This window comes from Galleria mellonella, unplaced genomic scaffold (assembly GCF_026898425.1).
Source record: "Galleria mellonella isolate WM207_F2 unplaced genomic scaffold, CSIRO_AGI_GalMel_v1 utg1260, whole genome shotgun sequence".
NCBI classification, from domain to species: Eukaryota; Metazoa; Arthropoda; class Insecta; order Lepidoptera; family Pyralidae; genus Galleria; species Galleria mellonella.
Genome location: NW_026441985.1, coordinates 341,994 through 369,325, shown reverse-complemented (window position 1 = coordinate 369,325; position 27,332 = coordinate 341,994). Strand labels below are relative to the sequence as shown.

At 32.7% G+C, this 27,332-nt stretch overlaps 1 protein-coding gene across 1 annotated transcript; it reads left to right on the top strand.

The window, feature by feature from the left end:
* The first annotated feature begins 707 nt into the window (after positions 1–707).
* LOC113515591 (carbonic anhydrase 6-like) lies at positions 708–26,790 on the top strand. The gene is made up of 9 exons (XM_052900047.1): positions 708–955; positions 3,660–3,769; positions 7,588–7,671; positions 11,259–11,316; positions 14,078–14,113; positions 14,487–14,654; positions 23,007–23,254; positions 26,032–26,241; positions 26,450–26,790. The coding sequence occupies exons 1-9, from the start codon at positions 871–873 to the stop codon at positions 26,558–26,560; spliced, it is 1,110 nt and encodes a 369-aa protein (XP_052756007.1). The 5' UTR covers positions 708–870; the 3' UTR covers positions 26,561–26,790.
* The last annotated feature ends 542 nt before the right edge of the window (positions 26,791–27,332 follow it).

Here is a 27,332-nt window from a genome sequence, read left to right as displayed (position 1 = left end):
TATCCATACTTTGTAATTTGAATATATTTAATTTGTATTTGTTTTCATATTCTGTGTAGGTCTTGACTTATTTATTTAATTTTTAACACACAAAAACTATGTGTATTAATAATTTATAAATAAGTGTATTTTGTTTTTAATATATATATATATATATATATATATATATATATATATATATATATATATATATATATACGAATAAACAAATACATTTCTGATTTGTTTGTTTGCTCAATGACGTTATTATACATATATATACATTTGTTCGGAGGAGAAGGGATTGTTAGTAATGCGGACTATCAGTCCCATTGCTAGCAATATACCCTATCAGGTCGACCTCCACGATGTCCCCCCTAGAAACTTTCGTGCTGAATTCTAAGTGTATTCATCACGATGGGCTAACTGACCTATCCTTTTATCCTCACTTATCACCCCTCACTGGTGCCCCACCAGCGTATACCGTTAGCGCAGGCGGGGTTGCATTTCCATTATCGTCTATTGAAAAAAAATGCATATGTTTATAGTATCATACATTTATGGTCAGGACAACCGATTTTATAAATATAGCAAAAGATTAGGCTATACGTACTCTTCATAGATATGAAGAAAATGAAATAAAACTACGACGAGACGAGAATTAGTTACGAAAAAAAAATAATGTCATTTGTCATAAGTTATTCTAAGAATTGTGTGTAAAAGTGTATTTAGTTTCCTCTTCTTAACATCCAATTTTATTATTACATTACTTATTTTTCATTGCGTTTATTTTAGTTACGTGTATTGATGTAAATGTAATGTGAACATATCTATGTATGAGATCGAATTTCTTTTTTTTTTTATGATAAAGTTATTTGGTTATTATTTTGGATGGTGTTGTTTTTATTAAGGAGAGACTTTGTGCGGGCACTATGGTATATATGGCTGTTTAGCTGTAAAGTAATATTATTAAAAGGTAACGTCTTTAATGACAAAGTCGACCTAGTTTAATAAATTAATATTAAGTTTCTTGAAAGTGATTTATGTGTTTTTATCATAATTTAATTAAAGTGTAAGTAAAGTTTGTAGCACATTTTTCTATAAATTTTAATTAAGCCTCTTATACATATATTTCGAAATAGTACTAAAAATAACACATATATTTGGGTCGTGATATTACATACATACATACATACATATCTGTCACACCTGTCTCCCATTAGGGTAGGCAGAAACAATGGAACGCCAAATGCTTCGATTCAAACAAACCTCTTTCGCTTCTTCATTATAGGTCAGAAAACCTAAGAAGTGTCACCATAATGGGAGCCATAGGTGTCACAGTATATACCCTCTGATAGCCATGATATTGTTCATGAGTATAGGCAGCAGTTCCATTTACCATTAATGGACTTGTTTCCTTCCTCCATTTCTTTATTTATTTTGTTTTCATTTCGATGAATAGATATGACAAAATTGTTTACGTATACATACCTATTCAGGCGAAGATATTATTCCGATCCAGTCCATCTAGTTATAGGTTTTATTAGTAAAATTACCGTATGTCAAGAGTTTCTATAATCGCCTAGAGATGTATGTAAAAACAGCTTACTGACACTCGTTAAAGCGTAACAAGTGTCAATCACATCTTTTATTATCCGCCTCAGAAAAACAGAAAGATCTAAGAGAAACAGCTTGGAGCGTAATAAAGACAAATTTAATCACGGCACAAACACACACAAACATGTACTCGCACACACGCACTAGCAGCCACGCAAAACACGCACGCGCCCACGCACACCAAACCGGCAACTAGATATTCCGTAGATACTCTACATTGTAAATATTTGAATTTAGAACATGAAATTACATACATAGACTTTGATTTGCAATATTTTTTTTTTGCTGTACAAATAAAAACGTCAGTTTCAATAGTCACAAAATTAAAATAAGACCAAACAAGTTTTATTCTATTAACGTTATTAGAAGTTGAAGGTTTCCAATAAGTCAATCAATCAGGTAAAAATACCGGCGATTGTAAATATAATATCTAAAATGAGATTTTTGCTATATGCCCCTAAAGTTTTTCAATACAAACTTTGAAAGAGCAGCTGGCGGAATTTCTACTTGTCTGCAAACTTTTGCAGAGTTAAACCTTTTAAACGATCGCATTTTAAAAAACTCTGATCTTTTCATTACACACTGCATTACTCATTCTATTGAAATTATTGGAAAATAAATGTGACAATAACAGGGCAAATATAGTCTAAACTTATATAAAATTGTTGAAAATTTACCCCAACTTAATCGTATTAAAAACAATTTGCCATCCGTCAATTTTTACACCCACCCAAATTACTATAATTTTTTAGATCAACAAACCGAAATTAAATAAAAAAATCATATCCAAAATAGAAAGTATATAAATTATTCTCACAATGCAATTGAAAGAAAAGATAAATTCAAGGGCAAAATATCTAAAATAGTAAAAAATATATTTTTTAATAAAATAGTTAAATAATAAAATTCATCCAACCATTTTACAATTCAAAGGTAGCCTTTGACAGGACAACGAATTTAAGACAGTTGGATACAATATATTATGTCTGTTAATAATATTTGAAAAAATATACGAGAAAGTGAAAATTTTGGATTAAAAAGGGAAGATTCGGTCTCATTTTCTTCTTTAGAAAACCCCTGCAAAGCTGGGATGGGCAGATAGTGATAATATACTCATAAATCTAAAAAGAAGTGAAAAATTTTAATCTCTAGTTTCGTGATTCAATTTATCGTGATTTATGAGTGAAGTAAGACTCTTATTTATGAGTTCATTTACTTTACCGCTTCATATCTGGACCTCTACACAGTTTTTATAAAGCACCTATAATATAATTTACCTTCTTATAGGAATAATAGTTTCTTAATAATTACAAGACAAATTCATGAATATTACTAGAAGAAAAACTCAGTAAAATTTACCTAAGTTCAATACTCGAATAAGTTTATACAATGTAAGTCATTATTAGACTATATAAGTCATATATTATTACACATATACTTCTAAATACATATACAAAATACACACACATTGATAAAAATAGAGGCATATATTTAAATAAATATATATTAATATATATAAATAACCGTGTGGTCACAGCATAGAAGAGGCCACCTTTTCCATTCCCCTGTCGTAAAGTCAACTAAGGATATTTAGTGGTCGAGGAATGAACCGCAGCGTCTCTCTTAAAACATTACCAGAGGCTAACTGCATTTACCAACCCATCTGCCAAACGAGGCAACTACGGACAACCCCCCTTCCTTTATGGGGGATGCCTATATTTAGCAACAAACAGTTAACGGCTGATATGATGATCATGATGATATAAAATAATAAATATAAATAAAATTTATAAAATTAAAGAAAATTTGCCTATAAAAATATTATACAAATAGTTTTATGATGTGAGGTATTTTAATTGTTAAACACTTTTCGTGTTACCATTTTATTCAGTTTTGAAATCAATATTTCAAATAGGAAACACAAAAAAAAAACATAAACACGTCTACAGTAGAGCATAAATTGTTTAAAGGACGTGAATAATTCATAAATTATACCAACAATTTAAGGAGCGCTAGTGAACGAGTCTGTTTTGTATAAATTCAAAATACATTCTCTTTTGCAGCTGAAACTTGGGAGCAGACGAGCCCTAGAGCGAATACTTTGTACGATGACGCCGACGACATACAAAAACAATTAGATAATGAAGCCAGAGATAGACTTAAGTATGGACGGGTCAGTTAATACCATCATACTTCTTCTTACCAACAGACCAACCGTTGATAATAAAACATTCTCGTTTCGGTTTATCTTCACCATGGATCATGTTCTCCCTATGTTCGTTTAAGACGGCATGGTCATATATCTATCTATACTTATAATAAATCTCTAGAGAGGTCCATTCTGTATATGAAATATTTTTCCAAAATAACTATCAGGGGGTGTTTAGTGATCGATACTGATGCCAAAAATGCAATCAGTAAAATTTTTGTCTGTCTGTCTGTATGTTCATTATAGAAACAAAAGCTACTCAACGGATTTTAACAAAACTTGGTACGATTATTCTTCATACTCCTGGGCAGGTTATAGTATACTTTTCATCACGCTACTCTTAATAGGAGCAGAGCATCGAAGGCAAATGTTGGGAAAACGGGAGAAGTTACTCCATTTTTAAGCTTCCGTCGCGTGTGCAGCCATAATGACCACTTTTTAAAATGTAAAAATATCTACCCGTGCGACGCTGGGACGGGCCGCTAGTCATGCTTATATTAATAAAAGGCGTGTTTGTATTTCTAACACAAATCATCAGGCTGTGTTTTGATTTAAAGCGTGGAATATGGCAATGAAATTACAAGTAATATAGGCATAATACATTAGTCCTAAAGTATAGCTACGCGTGGAGTTTCGAGACCCAAAAAAGGTTTTTTCCTAAATTGACCTAAACGATAATCGAACCTTACCTAAAAAAAACACCTGTATCACTGCGCCATGAAGTTTAACATTTATGCTAATAAAGTTGAATAGAATATAAAATTTTTACTTTATAAATTATAAGAAAACCAAAGTAAAAGAAGAAACGGTAAATTTACGTTACAACAAAGTTTGTAAGGGAGAATCCCTTACAAACTCTAAACTACACAAATTTGCAAGCCGACTGTTCAATGAACTGTGAACTTTATATTTTCACTAGCTTTTACCCGCCATTACGTCCGTGTGACCGGGATATATTTACTAACTAGGATAAAAAGTAGCCTAGTTTTAGTCTCCTCTATCACATATGATTGTACTAATTGGTTAAACTGTTATAGGGCTATATGGTAGGAAACAAACAAATAAATTTACTTTCACATTTACAATATTAATAAGGATAATACTAAGAATTAAAAAAAAATTAGCAACTTACCTTATTACTTTACCAGAGGGAGACTTTGTACAAAAGCCGATGGCTTGGGTACCTCTGTCCCATTCGTGTTTCTACCGTGAAGCAGTTGTGTTTGCATGGCTGTGTTTCGGTTTGAAGGATGGAATATGGCGTGAATTTACAGGGTACAGAGTTTGCCACACCTGAGTCCTCAGGAATGGCAACGCGTGAGGGATATCGAAACAGTATAGTCTATTATGTAAATGGTACTGCTATAGGCGTGTCTATAGGCGACGGTTGCCACTTTCCATCAGGTGGGCCGTCAGCTTGTTTGCCATTCTAAGTTGTATAAAAAAAACCTTATATAATACCTTATAGAAATTAGTAATTCTCCCTTGTTGTTATAATTAGTGACGGTTATATTAACTTTTCAAGATTTGCATGCCTTTTAAAAGGAATAATACTACAGCACTGCCAGGTGAAACCACCTTGGTATCAACATTGTATATCGGGCTGTATGGAAATAAATGTTCATTCATTCATTTAATTATTCATTTATTCATTCTATGCATATCTAAACATTTGATTGTGTTACCTTACTTATATTTCACTAGCTGTTTCCTGTGGCTTTACATGCGATCAAAGTATACAAAGTATCCTTATATATTATGTTCAGATATAGCCTGCCCGTATTCCAAATGTTGTTTAAATCCATTCAGCAGTTCTAGCTTTTAAGTTCATTTTGTTTTAATCAAAACTTGTTATATAATAAAAGTAAAAATATTTCTTCCATTTCGACACATATCTATAACTCATTTTTTTAATTAATAAACTTAACAAGCATTGCATATATTTACATTTGTTTATTATTTTATTTTAATTTATTTTGTGCACAATTATTCTTGACAATACAAACATAATTATAATTTTTTAAGGCAACATCTGGTGATAAAGAGTTAATTAGTCAAAAAACAAATTTTACATAATATTATTTTAAGCATTCCCTAACGAGCGTTAAATGTTCATTAAGATTCCATTTTTTTTTGTATATAAATGATTGGTCCTAACCTGACTTGACAATCCACTTTACATATTTTTTTTATACCACTATGGTGGCAAACAATCATACGGCCCACCTGATGGTAAGTAGTTACCGTAGCCTATGAACACCTACAATACCAGAGGTATTACGCGTGTGTTGCCGACCCTGAAGAAACCTCTTTACCCCTCTTTTGAGGAACTCCATGCTGTAGTCCATCTTATCATCATCATCATCATATCAGCCTTTAACTGTCCACTGCTGAACATACGCCTTGGGGGATTTTACCAGTAGTTACCATACTTGGCAGGCGGATTGGCAACCGCAGTCAGGCTGTACAGATGTTTTAAGAGGAACACTACTGCCTATCCCTCGCCCTTCTTTAATCGGCTCTCACGACATCAACGGGAAAGGGAGAGGTGGCCTACTCTATGCCGGGACCACACGGACATTAATTAACACGGACGTTAATTATAGATCTTATAATTAACGTAAGATGAAAGCCAATATCGATTTTATTCAATATCGATTTTAATTCTGAAATATCCTAAAGTTACTTTGTTTGTTATCTCTAGGTACCTTTAATAGTTCAACTAATCCATATATGTGACGGAAAAGGTCTCCTTTTTCCCTTATATACATGTATCCTGGTTACACAGATGAAAATAGTAATATGTATGTATAACAAACAAGTTAGTAACATCAAACAAAAAAAAACCAAAACAGATAATGTTATAGTAAAACATACGATCCTTTCATTTTTAGAAAAAAAAAATAACTCTATGTTATTCATAATAACCTATCAAACCTTTCTTAGTAGATACCTAGACTGCCATTTCACCTTTAGTCTAGTTCATATAATAATATTATGGTGGAAACTGCGCGTAAAATATCAATTTCATATTCAGAAACTCTCTAAATATTGAAAGTAGGTTTATTTTTGTTTACGCATTCATGAATAATATGGTAAATAGACTTAGCACGACTTTATATTATTATTCAAAGTACTTGTACTTTGTTTCACTGTGTTTATCAATTTTTTTTTTACTATTTATATTTATTTATTTATTTATTTACACTTTATTTATATACAGTAAATATTAATGAGAAGTGATACAAAAAAAATATATACGCGACAAGTTTCGAAACTTTCAGGGGTATATACTTTGATAGGTTACGACCTTATCTCGATCCACTTTCTATGTAAGAGATTTATAGTCTGCGTTCTAAAAATACAGGGAGTCACTTCACATATTTTTTACACAATACATCCCATTGGGTCTAAGTGCACTTAGCTCTACCCTACATAATCTAATAATATGCATTCTTCAGAGACAAATGTCTCCGTAATATAAAAATAACTGGCAGCCGACAAGGTTTGATACTAAAAGAACTATGTTTAGTGTCTCCTTGCTTTTTTCCGGCTTGACAAGACAACTGAAAGTGATTCGAATGGTAACAGACAGCTTTGTCATCTTCATAAGGAGTACATTCTTCAATTTAGGTTTTCAATTATTTCTAGAAACTTTTTTAAATCAAATTATTCGTTTAGTTTTTTTTTTTTGTTTATTTAAATCGAAAAATTCTAATTTAGGTCATACAAATTAAGCACTTTTATTTTACTAATTAGAACTATATTTTATCTTATTTCAGCCGAAAACAATTTGGGTATTTCACTTGCCTACGCAGTTTCCGGATTTAAATGCGAAAGACGTTTCAAGCGATTATAGGAATTTTGTGAGTATTCCTTAATTATCGTTCAGGTAATATATTTTCTTTTTTTATTCTAATAATAAACGTACAAGATCTTTGAATATTGTACATAAATGTACTATGTATCGAATAAATATACGCAATAAATAAAAAAATAATAAAAATATTATGAAGATGACACAATAACAATTTAACAATAGTAAACAGATAAAAAACAAAAAAAAATGGATATGGTATAATCTATTTTTTATTATGAAAAGTCAACAGCTAGAAAATTTCATAATAAAAAAAAGACATTAAAAACAAAAAGTCAATTACAGGTTTTCACAAATAAAAATAAGATTTAATTAATTAATACACATGACATCACTAACACTTACAATCAACTAATTTAAACTTAGAATAACAACATTATAGTTATACAAACATTATAGACAGGCAGTTATGCAAAATAAAACGTTGAAATAATACTATCACAGTATCGCAGTATCTCTAGTATGTCAGTCAATTCAATTTCATTGATGCACTACATTGAATAGGATATGCCATAAAAGCTGATCCCCAATAATCGTATTATTTAGCTACAAAAACTATACTCGCTTAATTGCATTTTGCAGTGTTCCGTTCCATGGATAGTTAAATAGTTGAAACGGGACCCTTATAACTTTGTTAGCCGTTACGATGAAACTGCAATATGTCATTTTCGACAAAATTATAATGTACATATAGAAAAAAATATATGCCATTTTAACGACCCTTGACCTTTCCCCTTTCTCTTTTTTCTCTTTATTACAAAATAAAGTTTAAAGATGAAGGTTTTTAACCAATACCTGTTGCTAGTCATGACCTATGGAACATAAACATGGTGCTGCACGGTTGCTCATATGCAAAATCTTAAATTTACACAGCATGCTATCGATAGAGAGTTGGAGTTTCTTAGCGTGACAAAATCCGAAATGAGGATATCCGCAAAAGAACCAAAGTCACCGACATAGCTCGAAGGATAAGCAAGCTGAAGTGGCAATAGGCTGGTCACATAGCTCGAAGACCCGACAATCAAATGTACGGGAAACGTAGTGTAAGACGACCCCCACTAGATACAGTGACGACCGCGAATGCATTGCAGGAAGTCTGTGGATGCCGGTGGCTCAGGAACGTTCCATGTGGCATCTATGGGGGGGGGGGGGGGCTATGTTTAGCAGTGGATGGCTGAGATGATGATGATTAATACAAATTAGTCTAAGCCATTTTGGATTTTTTATTTTATTTATTTGTAAATAAAAAAATAATTGCTAAAATAAACTTTTTATTTATTCTAATTTCCAGTTGTCTATAGATAGGTATGTAATGTTTTAAATACAATCTTCTATACTTATAATAAATCTGTAGAGGGATCAATTCTGTAGATGAAATACATTTCCAAAATAACTATCAGGGGGTGATTAGTGATCGTTACTGATGCCAAAAATGCAATCAGTAAAATTTTTGTCTGTCTGTCTGTATGTTCGTTATAGAAACAAAAACTACTCGACGGATTTTAACGAAACTTGTTACTTATTCTTCATACTCCTAGGCAGGTAATAGTATACTTTTCATCACGCTACGATCAATAGGAGCAGAGCAGTGAAGGAAAATGTTGGGAAAACGGGAGAAGTTACTCCATTTTTAAGCTTCCGTCGCATGTGCCGCCTTAATGGCCACTTTTTAAAATGTAAAAATGTCCGCCCGTGCGAAGCCAGTACGAGCCGCTAGTATGAAATGAATTGTAATACCACTAATATATATTAATAAACATATATAAACCACGAAAAAAGTTATCTAAATATCAAAAATATTTATCTTTTATTATTTATTATAATTATAAGGGATGAGAGTGTACTGAACCTCATACAGTTTGAATGTACTATACCATAGATACTCACAAAACTCCAAACGAGTATGTATATTTTACTGTTATGAGAGTTAAAATTACGGCGTTTTGATAACGAATAACAGTAACTATCAGATTAATGGGTATACCAGTTTAATAACTTATACTTGTAAACCCCTTAATAAAGGTCCGATATGACCTCTAACTCAATATAGTGAACAAAATTACTTTATCAATAACTATATGTAAACTTAAATTTAATTCTCTTACCATAAAATATTAAATTAAATTTGGCACTAGTTGGGGCTACCTTTTTATTGTTGGCAACACCAGCAAACAAAATTTAAGTTATTATGTGAACACAATTGTAAACTAATGTCCCTCTTTTTATATGTTGAATGCCATCTTCTGTGTATGACATTGTTCCATTCATCCATTTAGTAAATTAATAGTTTAGAGTTAAGTGACCCCCCCCCCTGTACATGATGTTATAATATCATTACCCCTGCGTTCAATCCAGCCTGAAATATCACCAACAAATCCGCATTGCAGCGTTCATCGTTTCATTATCGTATTTATGTAATTTTGTGGTTATGTAGTTCTACAGCCATGTGACATGCCGTGTTTAATTGCCGTGTGGTCCCGACATAGAATAGGCCACCCCTTCCTTTTCCATGGCTGTTGAAGGAAGCGACTAAGGAAGGATTGAGAAATAAACAACAGCGTCCCTTTTAAAACATCACTAAGGCCTAACTGCAGTTTGCAAACCGTTAGCCAAGGGTGGCAACTATGGGCAAACCTTTCTTACAGGAGAGCCTCCCCCATAAGAAAGATTTTGCCAGTAGTTGCCTCCCCTGGGGAGGTTTATGTTCAATAGTGGACACTTAACGACTGACATGATACGATGATATAACATGTAAAAACTGTAACCTTAGTCGCCTTTCAAGACACCCACTGGAAAGGAAGCTGTAGATCATTCTATGCCGGGACCACACGACTCACATGAGATATTATTTACAAATATATTCTAGTTTTTAGTAAATTTACTGTATGTACGTAGTGTTAGTGTTAGGCACTTGTTTAATATATAAAAAAAAAACTTTTTGCCACACACCGGAGTTTTTTATTTTATATTTTACACAGTTACCAGTGCACTTTTAACTAATTTGAAGGTTCACTTTGACTCGCGACGCGCGAGACCCTTGGTTCAGGGTTTTATTGAGGCTGGATAATAAATCTAACTAGTTAATTTTACTTGCCAGACTGGCAGGCGTAAACCAGGTCGGTAGCTGGGCAGTAATTTGACTAGCTAAATTACGACTGACTGATTTAGAGTTTGTATTAGTTTATATAGGCATAATACTGCTGATTTAAATGGAAATAAATGATATTGCTATTCAGCAATAATATATTGTAACAGTACGTATGCCAGTAATTAAATTGGTAAAAAAATCTTTCACGACAAACACACAACTTTACTTCTGCTATATATATATATATATATATATATATATATATATATATATATATATATATATATATATATATATATATATATATATATATATATATATCGTTCTATATTTTCATCTAATTCTTTTCTTGCTTAATTTGAATCACTAACTCATATTTTTTTATAAATTAAAATGATAACTAACTTGAGAACAAAAATATCTAAGTATTGTATTAAGATAATCTTTTAATATGAAAATCACGACATCAAAACAAATTATACTTTCAGAACTCATTAAGACAGTGGAGAAGGGAAAACGACGTGGAAATCTTATCTTACACTCCAAGTAATTGTTTATTATTGTGAGTTTATTGCCATCAAAGTGTCACCAAGATATCTAGACTTCTCAAGTTGGATAAAATCTTAAGTCGCTGAACCCTTAAATTAAAACTGTCACAGAAGAATACAGAAATTAAATATCCAGGTGGAAGTGGCATCTGATTATTACTCTATGATTATGATTCACTTAACTCGCTGTTTTATAAAAACAATGATAATTAAATACAATAACAATAATAATAACTCACCGTGTGATCCCGGCATAGAATAGGCTACCCTTACATCATAAGCCTCCTCCCCTTGGGGGGTTTTGTCAACAATTAACACGCTTGGTACGCAAGGTGGCAACCGCAGTTAGGCTTTGGTGATGTTTAAAAGAGACGCTGCTGCCCCTGCCTCGGCCAATAAGTTCTCTAAGTCGCCTTTATCGATACTCACGGAAAAGAAAAGGCCACCACTTTATGTGTTTTTATGCCAAGACCACATGGTTGAACTACAATAGAAGTCCTGTGGAGTACTCTAATAAGAAAAGTACATTATTGCAGTATTGTCTCATTCGCGAAATGAATTATTATCAGTGTCACTTCTACCTAGTCTGTTTATTGTCATGGCCTAAACAGACGGAAGATAGTACTGATGGCCACTTTTTGTCGAAAATAAAAACATAATTTGTATGACTAAGGGAAAGGGATTTTTGTTAATGGTGGCTAAATTTGCGATATAGCTTATCAGGTCGATCTCCACGAGGTTCCTATATGAAACCATCGTGCTTAATTCTCGAATTCATCACGATGGGTTAACTAACCAGCTTTCATCCTCACTTATCATCTTTCACTAGTGCTTTGCCAGCCTTTATCTATAGTGCGGGCAGGATTACTACTTGATCATTACCTATTAAAGAAAACTTGTACAAGTATTTTATACTACATTTAAAGTACGAGTACAAAAAAAATCCAAATATTTTTTTATGCAACTTAGAATGCCAAACAAGTTGGCAGCCCACCTGATGGATAGTGGAAACCGTCGCCCATAGATATGAGCAGTACCATGTACATAACAGAGTATACTCTGTTATGGCAACGCATGGGGGGTATCATGGGCGAAACAGTATACTGTTTCGCCCATGATACCCCCCATGCGTTGTCATTCCTGAGGATTCAGGTCTTATTCCTCTGTACTCTGTAAATTCACTGCCATATCCCACCTTCCAAACATGCATGCATTGGGGGGGGGGGGGGCAGTTTGCATGGGGGGTAATGATAATATAATAAAAAAAAATATAATAACACTTTCCACACTCCAGAAAATTCTCTCGTCTCAAAAGATCGTCAGAAAAGTCTCTCGTCTGTTTAGACCTTAAATGTTCGCTTTTTGGTAGTTCATAAAATGTAGAAGTTTCATTAGTGGATTCTACAGGTCATTTAGATTTCTAGATAAGTAATATTATTTAGTAAATAGTAAAACATTGTTTCTGAACATAATGGCCGTGTCGTCAAATAGTTAATTATATTGAATTAGGTAAGTATACTCATATGTCAACAAAGTTTTAGGGACAGAATATTAAATTTGCTCTTACAAATCTTCCGTTCCTCGAAGTTCGCCGCTGTAGGTATTAAATTCCTTATTTATAATAAAATTGTTCAGATTTTCACAAGCAGATGTCATTTTAAACGACTTTTCAAAAGAGGAAGTTCTTGTTCTTTAAGATTAGTATGAGGGATACTATGGGTGACACAGTATATTCTGTGAGGTCGACGGTACAGATGATGTGTATAGGTGACGGTCACCACTTTGAATTAATCGGGCCATTAGTTTGTTTAATTTCTAAGTATCATAAACAATAGATATTTTCAAAATTTCATTAAAATCGATTATAAGAGTTTCTAAAAAAACGATATACAACTCGATTTACTATTAAAACTACAATATTTCCGGAACCATAAAACCTGCACAATTGAATTTCGAAGGTTGCCCGCATTATGTGGGCATCCAAGGGGTCCCACGGGGGCGGACAGCGAAAATAGCCGGGCCCTCACTGACGGCGTGGAATTTCTTTTACTAATAGTATTAGTTTGGTAACTTATAGCTTGCCTTTGTAAATTTCATACTTTAAGTTTTGCTACACAATAAACGAACTATAAAATAAACAATAAATATATTTTGAAGTCTTATGGTAATAATATAGAATAAATACGGGAGTGAACTATATTAACTGCAATAAGAATCATTAAAAGTGATGAAAATTACGATGAAGTCGCGTAACAAATGTACATAAAAAAATTATACATCTTGTTCGACTAAAATGGAATTATTCTGACAACGTTATATCTATCAATTGCAAAAAGAGTCGTACTAATTAGTTCAAGTCTATTAAATAAAAAATGATAATCAAAATCAGTTTTAATTTGGCGATTTTATCGCTTAATAAATGTACACACAAAATATATGCGAACTAAGAAACTCTCCTTTGAATTCGTAATATTCATATTATAAATTTGAAAGTTTGTAACGATGGATAGATGAATGTTTGTTACTCTTTTAAGTAAAAACTACTGAACTGATTTGAATGAAATTTGGTATACGGATAGGTAACTTAAGGTATCATAAATTAACATGTAAGATACTTTATATACTGTACACGAGAAAAGCTGCGGGATATAGCTAGTACAATTAATATTGTGTTGTTTTTGAAATAAATTTTTAATTAAAACCATTTTAGTAAAAAGATTGTCTGATTGAAATAAATACTTTACCGAATTGTGTTTCAGTTTCAGCTGTATCTCTAAAAGACTGGGATTATGAAGGTAAGACCTTGTCAAGTTAAATTTAATTGTTAAAATTATTATACAAGCTACCCACAAAATTCTTTGAAATAAACTATTCACTTACCATTTTATTATCAGCCATAAAAAATGGACCGTGTGGTCCCGGCATAGAATAGGCCACTCCTTCCTTTCCCATGACTGTCGTAAGACGCGACTAATGGAACTTAATGGTCGAGGGATGAGCAGCAGCGTCCCTCTTTACACTAACTGTGATTGCCAACCCACATGCCAAGCGTGGCAACTACTGGCAAAACCCCCTATTAAGGGAATGCCTATTCAATAGTGGACAGTTAACGACTGATATAAAAATCCTCATCATGAAAAATATTTAAAAAGTAAAAAAAATCTTCAGGCCAAGAAAAATGGGCAGTTCTGTACCCACAGTGTGGGGGGCATTCACAGTCACCAGTAGATGTGCCAGTCGACAGGCTGATCACGACGAAGGGCGCCAGCCCAATCCTGTTCTACAATTACAACGCAGTACCAACCTCGCTCACATTGGAAAACAACGGCAAGAGCGGTAAATTTAATTTTAATATAATTTATACATTATTTATGTACATAATTATTTATATAATTTATTCATCAACGTAACCGGAATATGTTTACTGACCGGGATAAAAAGTTGCCTATATATATAGTACGTGTATATCAAATTTCAAAGAGATTGATTAAGCCCTTAAGGCATCATAAGGTAAACAAATAAATGTGCTCACTTTGATATTTATAATATATCCTCAAAAATAGTAAATTAAATTAAATTATTCTCATTCTTATGCTCATTCTCATTCCCATTCCCATTGCCATTCCCATTCCCACTCTCACTCTGACTCTGTCTCTCTCTTACACACTCACACTCTTATTCAATTCTGCCCTAAATTAAAATGGCGTATATTACTCCATATTTTTTTATTACTATCTTTCCAATGATGCTGAAGACTGGTAACATCTGGACTAATTTTACTAGTAGTGGAATAATTTTAATAGTTTTACCCGTGATTTTGTCCGCGTGACCAGGAATTGACCGGAATAAAAAATAACCTGCATATTTTTCCTCTCTGATGTCGATTGTTATTTTTGCTTAATAATGTTACTATCATTATGAATGTGAATTTGAGTTTGTAAGTTTGCTACCTTATAGCACCTTAATAACTTAACCAACCGCTATGAAAATTGGTATACACATCTTATATTGAATGGAGAAGAATATAGATTAAGAAAGGAGTTAATTATCTGCTTATTTATGTACAGATATGTACTTGTAAATAAACTGCGCTCAGTAGGAATAAGTAGAAATGAATTTCCATTCATCTCTATCAGTGGAAATAGGTGGAAGAAAATTCCACTCTTACCAGCAAACATTGCTAGGAACAAGTGGACTTGGCATTTTTTATTCCAATCAGTAAATATATTCTGGGCACGCGAACAAAGTCGTTTGGTAAAAGCTAATATTGCAACAAATAAGAATAAGCAAATTAGGAATTTAAAAAATTCTGTATTAATAATATGTTTCAAATATCCAGCTAAATGAGGTCACTCATAAACGATAAACAATGTTTAAAACTTTATCAAGGAACAGCCTAAATAGTAAATGGCGCTATAAAAAAGCAATGACCGACATTTTAAAAGTACTATCACAGCAAATAGAAATTCAGTATCCCTTGTAAGATTTGTTTAGTATAGTAGTAACATATATATGCTTACTTTTCTATATATATTATATATACGACTTTTGTATAGTCTACCTATGATATTATATATACCGAGTTTACCTATAAGTTCTGTTACAAATGAAAATGCATTTTTATATAAAGTAATGTAATAATATTAAAATTTATATATTTATTTTATAATTTATTTATGTAAGGTTTTAAAATTATAAACGTGTTCCAAATTCAAAATAATTAAAAAGTTGTAATAAAGAAATGTTTTTCTGTAACAGTATTTATGGCCAGACTCGTTATATATGCTACGAATTAAGAGCAAACATTTCCTCAGCAATATTTCCTCTTCAAATCGTAAGATACATAGCCTTGCAAGTCCTCAACCGCGGAGACACGGTTGAGAGAAACAAAGTTACCTATCCATGCAGACGACTTTACAAAGGCTCCCTCTAATTAATTGAAATTCTACATAATACTAGCCATAATTTGCGGCTTTACCTGAATTATTATTATATCATTACGTAATATTAAGGTATTTTTTATTTGTGTACCAAATTTAATTTAATTTCTTTAAACCGTTCAAGTGTAATTAAGTAATAGTCATCCAAACAACTTAACATCTTACAAACTTTCACTTTAATTAAATCTCTTTCCTCAAAATGCAAATTTTAAAATCTTTTTCCATTTTTATCACTGGAATAACTTCAAAAATCGTGAATTATGGTGAACATTTTTTACCGTCTGTCAACAGCAAGAAGAGAGGAATTATCTCCGCTATTAGCAAATATTGTTCGTTCCTTTTTATAAGTGTCATAAAGTTTGTGACGCCGCGGACGTGAATAGCCAACTTTTTACAGTTATGAAAACTCTGTCAGCTGTGCCCCTAACTAAAGTTCTTCTACAGATAACAACTCGGTCAAGTGCGAACGGAATTCATACAGTAAGCATTTTGTATACAAAATTATCAAATATTATATACAAGGTTCAAGCCTCACCTCTTTTTATCTCTCTAATTACATATAATATTATATCAGCCTTTAGCTGTCCACTGCTGAACATAAGCCTTCCCCTAGAAGGTTTTGCCAATAGTTGGCACGCTTGGCAGGCGGATTGGCAACCGCAGTTATACTTTGGAGTTGTTTTAAGAGGAACACTGCTGCCCATCCTTCGCCCTCCCTTAATCGCCTCTTACGACTTCCACGAGAAAGGAAAAGATGGCCTATTCTATGCCGGGACCACACGGGAACCTCTCTAATAAAATATAAACATTATTTGCAGTTGCTAACATATAGTTATAGGTAAATAAATAGTATATCGTCATAGTCGTAGAATACTGACGGATCTGACGAATATTACATATATAGATCCGTCAGTATTCTACGACTGTACGATATGTTTGGGCTAGTATAATATTGATAATCCGATACCGTTCGCACCGCACTGCTTAAAGGTCGTTTACTACGTAAGAGGGTGCTTTTTTTTAATAGATGAAAATGGGATGGTAACCCTGCCCGCGCTATCAGTATACACCGACGAGGCACCAGTGAAAGATACTAGGTGAGAATGAAAGCAGATCAGTTGGCCCACCATGATGAATTCGACAAGAATTAACCATGATAGTTTCCAGGGAGAACCGCGTGGAGGTCAATCTGAGAGGGTCAGTTGCTAGCAACGGGGCTATTAGACCTCATTACCAACGATCCCTTTCCCTCCGTAAGAGGGTGCTGTCTGGGATCGGATATAAAAAAAAAACAATATGGCGTTGGCGGGAAAAAGTGATCTTGGGATGTTAGAAGCATATACTCCGTACTGTGTATTTCTTTTAGAACAAGCGACATTTAAGTGAAATTCTTTTTTTTTATACAACTTAGAATGGCAAACAAGCTGACGGTCCACCTGATGGAAAGTGGTAACCGTCGCCTATAGACATGAGCAGTACCATGGACATAACAGAGTGTACTGTTTCGCCCATGATACCCCCTATGCGTTGCCATTCCTGAGGACTCAGGTGTTATTCCTCTGTACCCTGTAAATACACGCCTGTAAATAAACCACGTCATAGTTTGCTATGACGTGGTTTTGTGTTCAACTTGATAGATGTCATAATAAGACTAAGTTTCTATTCGTTTATGTCGTGGACATGTGAAGTACCTTACGTCACGCCACCCTATTTTAATATAAGTTGGTATCAGTTTCGTTAATATGTAATTGATGACTTAAGAAAATGTTCTGTACATCTGTAATTGATGTAAATGCAAGATGCAAGCCCTGTATATCGGGGGGAAGGGATTGTTAGCAATGGAGTTTGACAGCCCCATTGCTAGCAATATGCCCTATTAGGCGACCTCCACGTGGTTCCCCCTGGAAACCATCGTGAACAATTCTTGTTGAATTTGTCACAATGGGTTAACTGACCTGCTTCATCCTCGCCTATCATCCTTCACTGGTGTCCCACCGGTGTATACCGATAACGCGGGTGGGGTTACCGTTCCATTATCACCCATAAAAAAAGCCCTGTATATCAATTAAAATTAATGTCTGTATTTACATTGTTGATGTATCTTTGAAAATAAATAAATAAGTTTTCTGCATGCTCCGGAGCTCGTGAGGATCGTTACGCTGCGTGGTGGAAGACAGTAGCCCAAGGAACCCAAGGACATTAGCCAGATGAACCAGCTCATCAAAGAGATGCGGTTATTTTAAATTGTTGCGAACGGCATACCGGTCTGGAAAGTCACGTTAACCACCATCTCTGCCGACTCCTGAACTTTTGGTTTTTCACCCACACAATATAACAAGTACTCATATAATTGCTATAATTTTTCTGCATGTTACGAAAAAAGTAAGAACATAAATGCACAACTAAAATGGCGTGTGTGCTACAATAATACAAAACAAAGAACGAAAAGAGAACAAAAGAATAACCACAGACAAACAGACCTAGTCGTACTATAAAGGTTTATTTTCACTTTTTTTTTTATACGGAAATCTAAAAAGGTATTGTTTTACTAAGTAGGTCGAAGTGATAAATAAGACAAAGAGAATTAATACGAACACCGCCCAGATATTTGCATTTCTTTTTCCCGTTCCAAAAGATTGAGCCGCCAAATTGCACAGGAAAGTTTTCAATATCGTCCCGTGAAATTTTATGACATTGAATTTCCTTGGTGCCAACATTTTGTTAGTAAAACATGATTTTTATTGAAAATGTTTACCGTTTCTCGTGTATTGACAGATTCAAATCTTCTGCAAATATGAAACGCTTTCTACAATATATCTCCAACGCTCTATACATTTTCTATTGAAAATACTTTAACAATGCATATAGGTCAATAAAGTGTCATAAAATGTAAACAAATATATAGGGCTTGGGTATCTTTAGATCATAAATTGCCCTGTCAGAGATAGACGCATAAGATCGAACAAAACGGAAAAAATAGCACGAAAGTTGGTCCGGGCTACAGTTGGGATTAAAACTAGGCAGAAGAAATTGATAAAAATCTTATATGAAGATAATACATAGTAGTACATATATACATTTATTATATAAGTAGGTAGGTATCATATGTATTTATAGTGTATGTATTTATGTAATATTTTATTATATATTTTATTTAACTGTATATTTGTTTATGTATTAATGGTTGTAGCACTTCATCTGCCCGCTAACGAAATGTTTTCTTACTGTACTGGGTTGACTGGAAGAGATCTCTGTCAGAGATAAGTCCACCCTTGCTCACAACATTTATAAATACATTATTTTATATGTAACTTACAAGTGCAATAATAAAGTATTAGTACTTAGCCTCGAGATTTGGCTATAATACTTGATATGAAATACGTGCACATTATAGTGATTAATGTAATTAAACTAATCATAGCATTATGTTAATGTTTTATTCTGATATATAAGTTGTTTAGTGAATTATGGAGTGACATATGCATGAATATTAATAATTTACCAGAGGGAGACTGTACAAAAATCGATTGCTTGGGTAGCTCTGTCCCATTCGTGTTTCTACCGTGAAGCAGTTGTGTTTGCATGCCTGTGTTTCGGTTTGAAGGGTGGGATATGGCATAAATTTACAGGGTACAGAGGAATAACACCTGAGTCCTCAGGAATTGCAACGCATGGGGGGTATCATGGGTGAAACGGTATACTCTGTTATGTCCATGGTACTGCTCATATCTATAGGCGACAGTTACCACTTTCCATAAGGTGGGCCATCAGCTTGTTTACCATTCTAAGTTGTATAAAAAAAAAGAATATTTTAGTATTCATGTGTCTCTCTAAGTGATAAAATCCGAAGTGAGGATATTCCTTTCAAATTTTATTTTATTACGTGACAAATAAAACGTAATTGAGTTTACTCTTATCGATAGTGGATCGCGGACGATGGGATTAGAAGTCCGTGATTGCCATTGTAAAATTATTATTCCGCGTACCACACAGTATACAAAATTGTTTGCATTGTGTGGATTATAACAATATTTCTTTATTCAAAAGCACATTACGCCTTCTATAAGCACCGTATCTTTTTGTACTATTATTGTTATGTAATCTATGGCAATAATAATAAAACCAGTAGCTTAATAACATAGTTTTATGAGTTATTATTAAATGTCTCCTATTATCAGTCTAGTATAATATCCGGAATTATTTGGATAAGTTGTTTTCAAGTGTGAAACCTTACCTATCATTTGAGATATTACTGGTAATCTATCATATTTTGTTTCATACGTATATAATATCTGATTAGATATAATATGATGCTACTGGATGAAGTTGAATTATTTTCATGGAATCATATTACAAGTGACACGTTTTGACGTTTTTGTTAATGAAATATGAGTTAGAGGTTAACTAGAAATTGCATCTCCTTTATTAATATGACGCGTCTAGGTGGTGGTGATATGGGAAACCCTAAAACTTTTTTTTTTAAATAGGATGGGAAGATGATGATGTGTTTCTGTATCTCTGTATGATCTTTATTCCATTTGCTAGTACTTTAGCTTCTATTCGTTAAGGCCCTTCATTTATTTTTTTCTTAAGAGCATTCATTATCTTTAATTTAACGAAGTGCGGCAAATTTACAATTATCTGTCAATTTTCAAAAACAATTAAAGGATTTTCAATATTTCGGATTGAATATTTAAAAAGTGCTCTTTTTACGAGTTAAACATTAATCATAGAATAACATACTTTTAAGTTATCACTGAAAATTTGGATATTAGTAAACAAGTATTTGAAAGAGTTCAAAGCAAAACATGAAGTATATGCTGTATAAATGTACTTTATGTTTAAGGTTTTAATTCGCTAGTAAAGCACCTTTTAAATAATTACTATTTATTCATTTATTTATATGCTTTTGTGCATTCACTAATAATATAGATAATAAGGTATACCAAAATGTACACAGGCGGACTTATCCTTGAAGGAGACTTCTTCCAGTCAACCTTGATAACACGAAAGGAGAAAGTATTTATAGGGTTTGTTTATAAGGCATAACATATATGGTGAAAAAATTATATTACACTTTAAATAATATATATAAACATAGAATAACTATTATACATATAATTAACTTAACTATCAATTGTATTATAAAATATTTTTTTGAGCTTTGAAAGCAAGAACGGTCTTCACCATTCTGGTATCATTTGGAAGGAAATTCCAGAGTCTAGCAGCTTGCAGATCAAAAAATTTTATGTAGGTATGGGAATTGTGGATAAGTAATTCCAATGTATGATGTTTTAGACTACACACACGGAGATCGGGGATTCTAAAGGAAATTTTTTCTTGAAGATAATCTTTCTGATTGAAACTTCTTCAATTGTTTTTAAAAATTAACAGATGATTGCAATGTTGCTCTTAATCGTGTCCTGTATTATACAGTTTTTTTTTTTTTTATGAGTGAAAATGGTATGGTAACCCCGCCTGCGCTAGCGGGATACTCTAACGGAACACCAGTGAAGGGTGATAGATGAGAATGAAAACAGGCCAGTTAGCCCATCATGATGAATTCATCAGGAATTAACCATGATAGTTTCTAGGGAGAACAGCGGGAGGTCGACGTGGTTGGGTATATTGCTAGCAATGGGATTCTCAGTCTCCATTACTAACAACCCCTTTCCCCCCTGTATTGTACAGTTATCGTCTAGTTACAATTGTTATGTAGCAGTAAGATGTAAGTAGATATATGTTCAGTAGTTACGTATTCACACATCAATTCTAAGATAATGGCATTAAACATGTTACAGTATACATACATATTATTAATTATCTCAGATTATTCTCTGCATAGGAATTTCTGATTTGAATAGATAGTCTTTATAATTAGGTCTTGGATATTCTGTGTTAATGGCATAACTGAAAGTAAAACAATAGCGTTATTGTTCTTAGTTCTGGTCAGACCTTTATCTGGTTATTGTGTTAATTTTGGTTGATAGAAATTATTAGAGTACTAACTAGTTTCATTGAATAAAGCAATTTGGGATTATAATTTTATTAGATGATAAATAACAAATTGAAATGTATATATGTTTATCATCTGGCAAGATCAAAACTTTGTAAACATTTATCTGACATAAATGTTCCTTTTTTAGGGTAATACAATTGTTTATCATCTGGCAAGATCAAAACTTTGTAAACATTTATCTGACATAAATGTTCCTTTTTTAGGGTAATTAGTAAACAATGTATTTATAGATCTTATTTAGAGATCGCACTTGTATTTTACAATAACGCCCGCATTGATACTATGTAAAATAAATAAAGTAATAGCACAATCAGTATAGTCGCTATTTTCTATAGTATGGATTTTTGAGGTAGAATAATAAATAATCAAAACTGTACAGTTTGAATCAAACTGTAGATCTTTAGTTTATTGAAATGTGCATAACTATTCTGAACCTATATTCTTGCCACTCAAATTTTTCGCCCATTTGTTGTCAGTAAGTTCTTTAAGCTATATTATCGAGTATTATATGTTGCTATGCTATACCACGTCAACTTTTTTTAGGTTACCTTAAATAGCAAATAAGTTGACGGTCCTCCAAGTACAAACTGATGCAAAACACTATAATGGCTATGGTTACCATTGTATCCTTCATATGTTGCTATTATGAAGAATTTAGATATTATACCTTATGTAGCCCAGTTATTCTATTGTCATACCTTATTTACTTTTAATTCTTTTCTTTTCTAGTAACACTTCGCGGAGAATGGAAGAATAAATTAAGGCCATTAGTTTATGGCGGAGCTGCACACAGTCGACGTTACGTCTTCCACTCCCTGACGCTCCACTGGCCTTCTGAACATACTGTAGGGGGCCTACAGTATCCACTAGAGAGTCAAGTTTTGCATATATCAGCTGAATACAGAACTTTAGAAGAGGCACTCGAAGCATACGCAAGAGATCCTCAAGCTATACTTGGTATTGTAAATTTGTATAAGGTACGTTCTTCAATTTGTAATAAAAATATAGATCAATTCGAAAATATTTTTGAAACCAGATTGATGATCTGAAGATGAAGTTGATATATTTGATTGACATTTATTTATTTACGAATTTTTACTGCATTATTTCGCGGAAGTCCACGTCACTGGAATTATTTTGTTTAATTCCGCTACCATCACTATGTGTGTGCGTGAACAAAATGGTAGTCGGGAATTGATGACTAATATTTCCATATTTTAGGTTGTGGAACTTCTGGTAGTAATAGTGATAGTTAGTTTTTTAGTGTTGGCAGTCATACACATACTAATGGTAGCGGAATTAAACAAAATAATTCTAATTGAATAACCAATTTATCTTGATATAATGAATATTTAATTAATAAAAACAATCGTATACTCGTAGATGACATAATTTATATCAAAGATAATAGAAACCAGAGCATAATACCAATGCATAATAATTTTGACAATGTCATAATTCTTAGACATTTTATTGATAATAATTATATTGACTACCTTCATAATTGTTGTGATTAATTGTATGATAACAATATTTTGACACATGTATAAATATTTAATGCATTAATTGTAATGTTTTTATATGTATTTTGATAAAACTTTCAAGGCATCACAGCGCGGTGAGCCAAATTTTCTTTTTATACAACAAGTTGTTGAACTCTCTAAAATATGGTTAAATGGTCACATTTGGGATGGTTAGGATTAGTGTTTCCCATAGCACTGCACACGTGGCGTTCAATCTTTCCTTTAAATCTCCTTTAAATGTTTAATAATCCCTTCTTAGCTTATCTTAAAATAAACCTATGTTAGAAATTTTGAGTTTTCTAGACTTAGTAGATTAGATTATGCTTTGATAGTTAATCACTGTAAACGATATTATAAGTATAGATTAATGTAGTCACGACATAGAATGGGACACCCCTTCCTTTGCCGTGGGTGTCGTAAGAGGCGAGTAAGGGAACTTAATAGTCGAGGAATTGGCAACAGCGTTCCTCTTAAAACGTCACTAAAAACCAAACTGTTGTTGCCAATCCGCCTGTCAAGCGTGGCAATTACTGGCAAACTGCCTTTATGGGGGAGGCTTATGTTCAGCAAGAGACAGGTTAATTTGGTAATCTAATGTGTCTATGAAAGATATCATCATTTATTAATACATTTTATTTATTTAAAAAAAAAATGAGATTTCTAGTGAATATTAATTTTGTAGCTGTAATTTATTTTTGCCGCAAAATCTACGTGAAAAACAATAACTTATCAGCGTCTGACAAATGAAAGTATTAGTATCAACAACAATCTCGATAATGGAAATGAATTTTTCAATTAAAATTCTGTTGCCATCTAAATGGGGTTTGTCCATCAATGTCAAATGAGATTTGTATAATTTAACTGAATATTCCCATAATACCCTATTAATAATTATTTCTCTGCTTTTAAGATTTACATTTTGTACTAATACTTTCCTATCCAAGACAAATGGTATTTCAACTAGTAACTAACAAAAAGTAGATACATTTATAATATTTTTATTTTTTTTTTTATATAATATTTTCTGTTGCTTTTATATGCGGTACTCTTTTTATAAAATACTAATGAATCATCCCGGTTTCGCACGAGTGTAAATTGTAGATACAAACCTCCCGTAGAAAAATCCAAATACAGAATTAATTTTAAAATCGGTTGGTGACTTAAAAGAAGTAAGCGGAGAAACAGAGAGATACGAGTGTATCTTTATTTTATATTATTTAAAAAACCTAAATAGATAATTACCATTTATAATGGTAATTATATGATAAAAAGGGATCTTATTTTATTTATGTATTTTATTTATTAAAATTAAAAAAAAATAGTTATGTAGTAACTATTACATAAACTATTGGTGCTGTTGAATGCGAAAATTTTACGAAATACATACTACTAATAACAGATATTATTAGCAATTTTTTAAAGGAATATTCTACCACCGAATTTCCGTTACCCGTATCCAATAACGAGACTTGATGTCTAAACAAAGCATCTTAAAACATAAAAACAATCTAAGACTAAGAGAACTTAAAAGCCTGATTTTTTAAATCAGATTAAAAAATATATAAGTGTACCCTTTACTGTGTTTACTAATGGGGAAAAATAGTAAAAAAATCAAAACGACTTTTTAATATATTTTGAAAAAAAACATTAGGCATTACGGTAATCAATATATTTAAATTTATTTAACAATGAAACAATGCAAACCCCGGTGTCAAATTTGAAACTTCAGGCATTTAAGGGTTAATTGTTGAAGAATGGGCAGCAGCGCGCCTCTTAAAACATCACCAAGATCTCGGTTACTAAATCGACTGCCAAGCGTGGCAACTGCTGGTAAACCTCCCTTTATGGGAGAGGCCTGTATTCACCAGTGGACAATTAAGGCTGATATGATAATGATGTAGATTGTATCAAAGAGAGACTTTGTATAAAAGTCGATTGCTTGGGTACCTCTGTCCCATTCGTGTTTCTACCGTGAAATAGTTGTGTTTTCATGGCTGTGTTTCGGTTTGAAGGGTGGAATATGGCGTGAATTTACATTCGTGTTTCTACCGTGAAATAGTTGTGTTTGCATGGCTGTGTTTCGGTTTGAAGGGTGAAATATGGCGTGAATTTACAGGGTACAGAGGAATAACATCTGAGTCCTCAGGAATGGCTTGAATTGGCAGAAATTGTTTGCCATTCTAAATTGTATAAAAAAAATTGGAATAACAATAGACTCTTGTTTATTTCAGTTCGATAATAACACTCAAAAAGGATTAAGTGTACTGCTCAAGACGGTATCAAAAATGACCAGTGTTAGGGAATCAGTTGCCAGAAACCCTTTAAGCTACTTCAGTCCGCCATTGAAAGAATACGCGTACTACCAGGGCTCTTTGACAACACCACCTTGCACGGAATCCGTCATGTGGCTAATTCGTGGACGGGCATTATCCGTAACTAGGGTAAGGACGAATATTATTGTAAATAATAAATACCATTAGATACGTAACGTAGCGCCATCTAGTCTGAAACTAAGGTACTAACAATATTTTTGTTGGATGTTTGTTTTTAGTTGAAATTCCTTTACCAGCTAATCAGTATGTATTGAATGGAAAATTTTCATTTTCCAAAATAAATATCGTTTTAAAATTATGTATCATTCTTTTCCAGGATTACATGGAAATGGTACGTGGTTTACTGGAGGAGTTCAGTGAACCTGAAAAAACATTTCATCGACGAGTGCAGCCTCTCAATGATAGAAAGATTTTTTTCTTTAATTAAAATTATAACAGCTTAAATATTTGCATCATTGATATATTTATTAATATACACATAAACACAAATATATAAATACAAATTCAATATAAGAACCAATGAATCAAATTATGACAAAGCGTAAATTGAACTATTTTTTTGAGTAATTTATTTCATCAAATCAAAAATAATTTATTCTATAAAGTGGTAAATATAAAGATGCTCAATATTATCATAATATTAATTTTATATATACAATAAATGATTTAAATTCTAAATATCTGTCACAGACATATTCATCAATTCAATAATAATTTTTTTCAATCATATTATTTTTATAAGTTCTTGAGTTATCTGATTTCTTAATTTATAAAATTAAAGTATGAAATTGTAAATGAGTTTTCAATACTTCAAAATGAAGAAAGTTCTCAATTAGGCTGCATTTTTTTTTTGTTTATTACCTCATAATTACATCAGTTCTGTTACCGATTTGGAAAATCCTATTTTTTCTGAAAGAATATACTTAGCTAGCTATGGAGAGGGCTATGCTCAGAATTTCATGGCGTGACTGAATCCGGAACAAAAATATCCGCAAAAGAACCAAAGTGGCCAATATAACCCGAAGAATAAGCAAGCTGAAGTGGTCACATAGCTCGAAAAACTAACAACTGATAGGGAAGAAAGATTCTTGAGTGGCAACCCAGTACAGGCAAACGCAGTGTAGGAGGACCTCCCAGTAAATGCATTGCAAGAAGTCATCCACTGACTCCCTGTAATTCTTTGGGTATAATATTATATA

Coding starts and splice junctions, on each gene's coding strand:
- LOC113515591 (XM_052900047.1), top strand. CDS start 871: ATGGTGTTGTTTTTATTAAGGAGAGACTTTGTGCGGGCACTATGGTAT. Junction 956..3,659: donor TAAAGTAATATTATTAAAAG/GTAACGTCTTTA, acceptor TCTCTTTTGCAG/CTGAAACTTGGGAGCAGACG. Junction 7,672..11,258: donor CAAGCGATTATAGGAATTTT/GTGAGTATTCCT, acceptor TTATACTTTCAG/AACTCATTAAGACAGTGGAG.